Source organism: Lepidochelys olivacea (genome assembly GCF_965140295.1).
Source record: "Lepidochelys olivacea isolate rLepOli2 genome assembly, chromosome: 2".
Taxonomy (NCBI): domain Eukaryota; kingdom Metazoa; phylum Chordata; order Testudines; family Cheloniidae; genus Lepidochelys; species Lepidochelys olivacea.
This window is the reverse complement of record NC_140412.1, coordinates 39,484,585-39,494,595: the sequence shown is the minus strand read 5'-3', so window position 1 is coordinate 39,494,595 and position 10,011 is coordinate 39,484,585. Positions and strand designations below refer to the sequence as shown.

Here is a 10,011-nt window from a genome sequence, read left to right as displayed (position 1 = left end):
TTCTGTCCTCTGAGTCAACAATTTACTTTCCTGCCTACTGAAGTGGCAATGTGGGTCACTACTTTGGCAGGAGAGAAGAAGAAAAAAGCAAGGTCACCTTGCAGTAGTATGAAAAAATACTTTGGGTGCCAGAAACTTTCACCTCCCATTGAAGCTATAACTAGCAAAATGAATATGAACAAAGGCAATGGGAAAGGAGAGTGCACCACTCCTTGTAGAAAAGTCTCATCAGTGAACTGTCACATTCTTATAAGGCCACTTGTGCACTAAACAAAGGACAACTAAAAAGTTATTATGTAGACATTTATTTCAGGTATGCAGTTTACACGCATATTATTGAGCAAAACTGAATTGCAAATATACAAATACCATAACAAGCATTATCCAATAACATAACTGGCACTAGTGTTATAAGCATATTAATGAACTTGGTGGGGATAAGTCATGGAAGAGGACTGCAGCCCATGGCATTTTTCTTTTTACCATACCAAACTTTGGGTAGCACCATAATGGCAATACTTACGAGGAACACAAGACAGAACATTGTTAACTGTTATTCTGATAGCCACCTTTTTTTTTTTTTTCAGTTTAATGAATTATGCAGCAAAAATTGTAATAGTGCAGACGCTTTTGCCAACTTCAGCTTGTGTTTAGTTGTATATCTTCCATAAGCAAAAGAAAAAAGAAAAGCCAGTCAGATTTGGAACCCATCTTTTGTACTTGTTCAAGCTCTGCACTGTGCTTTAATTCTGTGACTGAAGATGTTCATGTGTTTTGCAGACAGATGTCATGTAAAAGTTATCCACTAAGCCTGAGTGAGTCTTTGGTAGGCTAATACTTCTTTATTATTATACACATTATCTACCACAGTCATTTTATTTTCTATAAAGTTTTCCTTTATAGTCCAAGGTGGTCAAAGAGGACATTCTGGAAAACGTTACAGTAAAATCCTCAAACGACCAGGCACTTAAAACCCAGTCTATTCCAAAGGCACCAAGAATCAAAGGGGCACTGTTCTTCCACTAATGAAAGGTGACTGTATATGCTTCTCTGCAATGTTTACAAGTCAATGGATTCTTATTTTACAGTTTTTATACAGTATATGTAGCTGTATCTGTTGCCATCTGATGCATATATAATTGAATTACCTGGACTGTTGTTCTTCATAAGGAAATGTCACCTTTGTACCACATATTAAGTTCCAATTTTCTTTATTTCAGAATTATGCAAAATGCCATAAACTTGCTCAAGGTGTACAAGTATACAAGCACTTCTGAAAACAGGCTGCATCCAGCTCTGAATATGTGATTCATTCTAAATGCAAACATTTGAAATTTGTGTCCAGTTAGGAAGCAAAATGGTCAGTACAAATATTTAGTACGGACAAAGATTTATTACTGTTAAGGTCTCTGTGACCCTCTCATTTCCCCTAATTAGTGTTCACCCTAGAACGGTTTCATTAAGTTACTACTGCTGACCTAACACCCACTTATCCTAAGCCCCACATTTTGCAAGTGAACAGTATAGTACAGATTGTTCAATTTAGCATTTAACATATTATGAATGAGCCAATTGTTTATCTGACTACACAAGTATATACTTTCAAGCAAAGTTGTGGCAACAATACAAAACATGAACATATTGTCCTGTTGTAATGCACTTGTTAAAGCCTTCATATACTTCATACAGGTCTGTAACAAGATCCACATGAAGCATTCTGCCTTCCTAGACAGGCATATATAAAATGTAATTGCATCAAAACCTTGCTTCTGCTGGCCACTTGAAACTTACAGTAGTCACATGTAGTTCAACCAGCTTTCAGACATGGTTCTTTAGTGGTAAATCTATTTTTGCAGCACTTGCAGGTCTAAATTTCAGTCTGAATTGCAGTGTTTAATTCCACAGCATGCTGTGAATGGTTGTTATTTGTTTCTTTCAGTGTTTCACCAAGACCTACACCTATGTCAGTTGAAGCTCCATGATTAACACATTCTTCAGCAATATAACTCAGCTGTGGACCTTCAGCGCTTGGGGCCGGTGGAGCAAGCACAGGAATTGCACTCTGATGTGGAGAGTTTTCCAAACGGTCATTTTCTACCTCAGGGAGAGCACTAACTGCAGTAAAGCGAGAATGATAATCATTGGAACCATGGCTACATGAGGTTTTCATACTTTCCATATCAGAGCAACTAAACTCAGAAAAATGACTTGAGTGGGAATCTGCTACAGATGGGATACTGTCACTTAGAGAGGGAGAGTCAAATTCACTGGAGTTTGTGCTTTGTTGCTCCAACAACTGAGCATCCATATCCTCTCTGGTCTCATTTATCTTCATGCTACTCTTTTTTCTCAGTTTACCTTTACATTTTTTTCCTGCTGTTGTTTCTTTGGACCACTTGGTGGCACTAGATTTACTTTCTGGCAAGCAGGCCGATGAACCACCAGCATTACTGCGACCTGGAGCACTGCCATCATCAACACTACTGCTTCCACTATTGTGTCTGAATTTAGCTGGTTTCGATTCAATATCAACTTGCACCTCCATACTGTTGCCTTCCCTAGAACATGAAATAAATGGTCAAAGCATCCATCTTTAAGAGACAACTTACAAAAAGTTTCATCATCAAAGCAAAACATGCCCTTGTCTCTTTTCTATGTGCATGACATGACAAGAATGTTAAATTGCAATATTCAAGGTTTTTTCTAAACGAATCGTTTTATACATTTTAAAAGGGTTTTCTAAATCAAAATTAATTAAAAGGAAACAAAATCTGGGATCCACCTATTTACTGTGCTACCATGACAGTATTCCAATTGGGAACATATAGTCATCCAAATGTTTATCATTAGCCTGGCAGCAACTAGCACTTGGATATTGTATATCAGGGGTCGGCAACCTTTCAGAAGTGGTGTGCGAAGTCTTCATTTAGTCACTCTAATTTAAGGTTTCGTGTGCCGATAATGCATTTTAATGTTTTTAGAAGGTCTCTCTCTCTCTAAGTCTATATTATGTAACTAAACTATTGTTGTATGTAAAGTAAACAAGGTTTTTAAAATGTTTAAGAAGCTTCATTTAAAATTAAATTAAAATGCAGATCTTATCAATTTAGTGTGGTGGTTCTTAACCTGGGGTGCAAGCACACCATGGGGGTGCGAGATGCCCTTTCTGGGGGTGCGAGACATGCGAGATTTTTTTTAGAAGGTAAATCATCGAAAACACAAATTAAGCACAGGCACAGAAGTACAACTACTTTGTTTCATCAAACCCATGTATTTATTAACATTATACATTTTTTAACGATTACTGTAATATTTTAAGTTTTCAAGTTTTTAAGCTAATTGCAGTGTAATTTTTGATAAGGGCTGCAGAGCACTGGGCCCAGGCTAGAAGCAGAGCCCTGGGCTGGCTGCCGGTACCCCAAGCTGGCAGGAGGGCTGAGCAGTGCCGGAGGCCCAGACCCCGGCTGGTAGGGAGCCAAGCGGCTGGAACCCCAGACCAGCAGCGAGGTGAGCGGGGCCAATGGCTGGGACCCCGGCTGGCAAGGGGCTGGCGGCCGGAACCCCAGACCATCAGCAGGCTGAGCGGGACCGGTGGCCGGGACCCTGGCTGGCAGCAGCGTGCCAGTAAAAAACAGCTTGTGTGCCGCCTTTGGCACGGGTGCTCCAGGTTGCCGACTCCTGTTGTAAATTGTGGTGTGTAAGATACATATATATGCATAATCCTGAAGGTAAATCTTGTAGATGGAATCCCTTATCAAGATAAGTCATTTGGCCTAGTACCCTGGAAATATCCTTTATCAACTAGACTCATGAGTCTTCTCTGTTTTCCTCATATTGTTCTTACCTGTCTAATGGGATGTAGGAATTCAGAATGGATCCTGCCATTGCTTTGGTACTGGCATTGTCACTAACTGTTCCCAAGCTAACTGTGCCAGATTCTCCACTCAGACTGTACCGTTCTTTCTGCACATCTGCTTGAACTTCCAGCCTTGGAGAGATTTAAACAAATAAAAGAAAACGTCAAAAAAGTTACCTTCATAATATTACCATAATTGAAATACCTGGGTTAAGAGTCAGTATCTCATCTTGTAAAGTTATCCACCATGTGATATCAGGAACAGTTGACAAGTGTCTCCCCAACACTGAAAGATACCTATTTACTGAAATGGTCACTTCTCTTTTGCTCCATCAGTCACAAATGCGGTCTCTTCAATTCAGGAAAATGAGACTCATCGTAAACTAAAAATGAACCGCCTACCAAAAGAAAATGTCGCAGGTCAACCAGGAAAATTGAGCATTATGAGAGACTTCCAGATTAAGGTTTCCAGATTTTGTAGACACTTCATCTAGTAACCAAGAGATGACTACCATAATTTAAAAAGTGCAAAGACCGTTTCTGCCAGCCAAAAATCTAAGTTCAGGCCATTTAATTTCCCATGTTCCTCCTGCAATAATAGAAGACATTGCTAATCAAGGAATGCAGGACAGGGAGCTGCATTCCTTATTCTGCTTTCTGTGATAGTGATGTTACGTATGAACCATCGGAGGAGAATTATAGAAACCAGACCACCCAAATTCAGGTGTGAGCAAGTATGTAAAGAAAAAAATCAGTTTAAAATACCATTGAGATTTTACCTATTGTCTAGCCATACATTCTGACAATGAACTGGAAGCATAGATTTGTTATTTTTTCTTTTTAAAAAGTACTTCTCTTCCCGGTAAAGGAGAAGACAGTTGTACAAGGCAAAGTATCTCTGCTTGAAAAGTTCTCTCTAGAATGTATACAGTGTCAAAACAGAGGTTTCTATCCTGTCCTTACCAATTCAACATACCCTGGATATCTGAATTGTTTAAACCAAAAAAATGGTACTAAAGAAACAAGGTGAGCTCCACCCTCACTGCTAGATTTTGACACTTCTCCCAAGAGATGTTCTGCCTTCTCTGGGGTGGAGAATGGAGCATGGCCAACAAAGCAGCTACGTGCTTCAGATTACTCAGAAGTGATTCCTCGGGAGTTAATTAGTGGCATTTTGGGTCCGCAATGAGGTCTCCAGAGTCCTTCTTGGCAAAAGAAAGGTAACTGTGATGTGAGGCCATAATGATAGGGGCATCTGGGATCTGGTATGAAGGTGAAGCAGCCAATGATTATATAATAGCATCATGTTGTTATCAGTAAAAGAAAAGTTTTTGATTTCTTATACAGACATATAGAGATTATGTGAAGATAGAGTGGGTGCTATAATATCGTTACTGCTACATATTTGGGATGATTATATTACTTATAAATGGCAAAGTCCTGACCTTACACATTTGGAGTCTGGGAATCTTTCTATTGACTTTGGTGTGCGTAAGTATGGCTCATAATGAAAAATAATTAGATTAAAATGTTAAGAATTTGTTTTACAACCTGGGTTACAAACAACTAGATTGCCGGAAGATAATACTGAATCTTGGATTGCTTCAGCATATGGAATTTATCCTCCTCTGTGAGGCAAACGTTTCACAATCCACTTGTGATTTCAGAACCCAAGAGGATAAGCTATATAACACAGCAGTATACTGTAGTTACTATTTCCACATTCAGGCCTGTCAGAAAAATCCTCTCAGCCTCACCCTTTTATTCACACACTAAAACTAGGCTGACTTAAAACAAGGTGTTGGTGTCATTTACTCCTTACTGAAGGCCACTTCACTTTTTCTGCCTTTTTAAAAAAAAAAAGAGTTTTAATTCTGAAGAGTAGCTGGCATGCACATTCAGTATCTGTGTTTATTAATAGTCTGTTAAGCAATGGCTCTGACTATAGATTGTCTGCAGCATGGATATTATGCAAATCCCTCTGATTTCAGTGTGACTTTGCATACTAACATTTAACTGATTAAGTGAACAAAGTGTTTATGCAAAATATTCTTAGTATATAAAATACTGGCAAAATAAACTGCATCACAGCACTCGTTATTTATTAGTGTATAGTACCCCATGGTGTGCTCGGTACTTCACAGGAAACAGAAGCAGTCCCTGGGCCCCAGAGCACTTACAATCTAAATTTTAGGTGAGACATAATGAGGTGAGGACAAATACAACTCTGCAGTTACTCAGTTTAGGCATGTGCACATTATTCTTATTTTTAAAATTACCATTTGAAAGCTTTGAATGGATACTTAAAATACTCATCATAAAATGAGACAGATGCTGGTAAGTTTTTCATTGGGTATTTTAAATGTGGGTTAGAGTAAACAATTATAGCTAGTGGACTCACTTGTCAAGGAACAGACATATTTAGGATATTTTAAATTGTGACATCATGGATACAGGTGAATTATGCAAAAGTACAATTAACTTTACTCCATCTTATTTTAAACATGAAATGATCTGAATATCAAGAATAGTGACACCCCCCCCACACACACACACTTACACTCGCCTCACATTTAAAGCTAGATACCAGAACAGCAGAAAGTGTGGGTCTTACCTGTTAAAACAGCTGACCATTGCACTTCCTGACAGACTCCCTGTTATACTAGCTCCAGCCAGTGCCATGGTGCTAGCAGTTTCACTCAGGTTGTCCCGAATGGCTCCTATTCTATCCATGTGGCTGCCACTTGCACTCAGGCTTCCAGTTAATCCTCCAACACTTCCTTCTCCTATACTAGGGTTATGACGGGCCTCTGCTACTGAAGTGGTATCTAGATAAAAATGTAACAGGCTTGAAATACAAAAGGAAATAGAAAGTTTAACTCTGTCTTAAATGTGGATAAGAAAACTGCTTCTGGAATAACACCAGAAGGAGCCAAAGAATCTAGACAATATGTGAAAACACACTCTATTCACCATGTGAAGATTACAATACGAAGTAAAACAGGCTCTCAGTTGGGACTGCTGGAGTGGCTGTGACTGAAACCATACATTTGTTTGATAAGTTGTTGAAAGGCTTAAAAATACCTAATGCTATATAGGAATGGTAACCTGAAGCCACCTTACATGTAGGAACTCTCCAGCAGGAAGTCTTAGTTTGATTAAAAAACAGATTTATAAAATTCAAGAAAGCAGCAGTAGAACGATATCTGACAGGATGTTTTTCCCTATTAGGCTATGTCTACACTACAGAACTTACAGCGGCATAGCTGTACCACCACAACTGTAAGGGTATCCGTGTAGCTGCTCTTTGCTGGCATAATTAAACTACCCCCAGCGAGCAGCACTAGGTCTGTTAGCAGGAGAGCCTCTCCTGCTGACAGAGTGCTGTGCACACCAGCACTTTTGTCAGCGAAACTTATGTTGGTTGGGGTGTGTTTTTTCACACCCCTGAACAACAAAAGTTTTACCAATAAAAGGGGTAGTGTAGACAAAGCCTTAGAGACGAAGAGATGAAAACCAACAGCTTCATCTTATGTCGCTCCTTTCAGCCTGGGGGAGGACATACCCAGAAGTCAGCACTTGATTAGAACAAGTGAGAGGAGATGTTTGCATCACTTCTTTGAATTTGCACTATGGGAACTAACTATTCGAGAAGGGACACAAGCCTTTGTTCTCTCTCATCTGGGTCTAACACTGCATCCAGTGATTACCAAGTGCCCCAGTGATTACCAAGAAGCTCCATTCAAGTGTCCACTCACACAGATCAATGATCAAGGCCTAAAAAATTAAAATGTGCTTGTTTTGACTAAAACGCTCATTCTTAAATTGTTATTTCTGAGAGAGTGGATGGTACAAAGGGAATGGTAATGGTAATGCAATAGAATGCTTTTCACCTCTAAGTCACCTATTTGCATTCAGCTTAGATCAAGAGTGAGAAAGCGGTTACCCTCTGATGGCTCTTTGGTGATCTTTTTCACTTAATGCACTATTGGAAGGCACTCAGGTATTACAGTGATGAGGGTTGATTAACAACCTACACAGAACAGAACGTAAGACAGAAGGGTAGTGGGCTCAGTCCACATCCCAGGCACCTGTAGTTCAAAAAACATCATGGCACAAAAACAACTACCCTTATTGCTGGAGATGGGTCCTTTAACATGCAGTTTAGGCACATAGGTAAGGCAGCATGAGGCGACTTGCACTGTTGTTACCTGCACTGTAGCTCTTCTGCAAAGAAAGATCTTCAGTGTCCTAGGCTTTCAAATGTAGCAACTATTACAAAACACTAAATTTACAGGAAAAAAAAATATTGAATTCTCTTACCTACTGCTGCATTTGTTCCACCAACATTTATATCATTTTCATCATCAAATTCTATCCTGACACCCTTTCCATTGCCTGCAGACACCCCACAGCCTCCACTGCGACAGAGGGAGATTGGAACAACTCCATACACATAAGCCAACATAATAGGAACACCAATGCCTACAAAGGAAAATATAGAGCTTTTCATTCAATATCATTATTTGCTTCAGCACCTTTTATTAAACTATCCCAGGTTTTGTAACTATATTATTTAATAATGCACAGTTAAAATAAATCTACAGAAGAAGAGAAAGGAATTAAGAAAATATATGGTTTTCAAGTGAGATTTGAGAACAGATGGCAAATCACTAAGGTGGAGTGAAACATGAAAGCTGTTCCAGATAGCAAAAGAGGAGGGAACTGGAGTGGCATTGACCCATATACCCTATTATAGCCTCAACTGAAAGCACAAGGGGGACGCATTGCATGCATGTGGATCAATGGGCACTGCTATGAAAACTTTCCGACTCCAGCACATAGCGTGCATGTGCACTGCCCTTTTGGCATCATCATGCAAAGAAGGTTCTCCTACCAACAATGGGAGACAAAGAGTATAGTATAGTATAGTATAGTATGAGTAGACATGTACACTATGTCCATTACCAATATATATATTACACTTATCGGATTTAATAAGCTTTGTTAAAGGGTATTAAAAACTTTTCTGACGTGAGAGAATGGAACTATTTCAAGTATCTTTAAAACCAGAAATGCCTACTACTGCCAGTGTAATTAAGGGCTTGATCCTGCTCCTACTGAAGTCAGAGAAAGCTTTGCTACTGACTTCAACGGAGGTAAGATCGGCCCTTAAGAAAGTGTCATTATGGGGTTTATGTATCTCAGTTTACAAATGAAAAAAGAGAAAACTGATGAGCAAAGACAGTGAAACATGTAGTAAAAAGGCAGTCTGGGCTAGGCTACACTCATACAAACAGAGCATCATTTCCCACACACTGTAGGGGCTAATCATTTGGCCCAAGATCTCTAACACTATGCACTAGACTATTCTGCTGTTTTGCTGGTGGAAGCCTGTGAAAGGTGCAGTAAAATGGCAGGCTGTGCCAGGCCAAACTGACCCATATGGAGCAAAGCAGCTGCAATACAGATGAATACAGATGCTCTTCAGTCTGCCCTAAAAGGAAGGTCAATAGGTTCCAATTACTGAAAATCCAATTCACTGTAAACTCACACTCAGGATCTCTACTGTGGAGAGCAGTGTGCCTCAAGCTACTCTCTCGAAGGCAAAGTAAACTAGGGTAAGAGTGTGGTGGTGCAGCAGGCCCAAAGAGGCAACCGAAAGTAAAAGGAGTAAGTAAAAAAAAAGTAAAAGGAGTGGGGAAAAAAACCCTGCTGTTACCTCTGTGAAGGAGTAATGAAGAGCTGTAACCCATGAGTGAAGTCCAGGCCAATGGATGCCTAAGTAGAAGATAGATTTTTTTTTCCCTCCCAACTGCTAGCCCTGCAAACCTGTATTGGGATCTGAGACACAAACTGGGTTCCTTTTTCCCCTATTCAGCCAAAGGTACCATTGATTGTATTATTAATTATTATTATTATTAATAATGTTTATTACAGTAGTGCCTAAGGGCCAATCAAGACTGGGGCCCCATTATGCTAGGCACTGCACAAACACAGAGTAGACAGTCCTTGCCCTGAAGAGTTTACAACCTAAATAAATAAGACAGGCACAGGATGGGTGGAAGGGGTAGAACACGCAAGCAGAGTGAACAATGTGATGGCAGCAAACAGCATTCCACGATATTTGTTTTGTTTGTTGGGTGGATTTACTT

The 10,011-nt window shown here is 39.7% G+C and overlaps 1 protein-coding gene across 8 annotated transcripts in view; it reads right to left on the bottom strand.

Annotated features, from left to right (window-relative positions):
- Positions 1 to 289: 289 nt before the first annotated feature.
- The window catches only part of RNF19A (ring finger protein 19A, RBR E3 ubiquitin protein ligase), a 91,815-nt gene continuing 82,093 nt past the window's right edge, over positions 290 to 10,011 (bottom strand). For all 8 annotated transcript variants that reach the window (XM_084621865.1, XM_084621866.1, XM_084621867.1 and 5 more), the window contains 4 exons: positions 8,180 to 8,341; positions 6,471 to 6,684; positions 3,845 to 3,988; positions 290 to 2,558 (listed from right to left, as the gene is read on the bottom strand). In XM_084621865.1, coding sequence (XP_084477991.1) covers positions 1,868 to 2,558; positions 3,845 to 3,988; positions 6,471 to 6,684; positions 8,180 to 8,341 — 1,211 coding nt within the window. In that variant the 3' untranslated portion in view covers positions 290 to 1,867. The remainder of the gene's footprint in view (positions 2,559 to 3,844; positions 3,989 to 6,470; positions 6,685 to 8,179; positions 8,342 to 10,011) is intronic.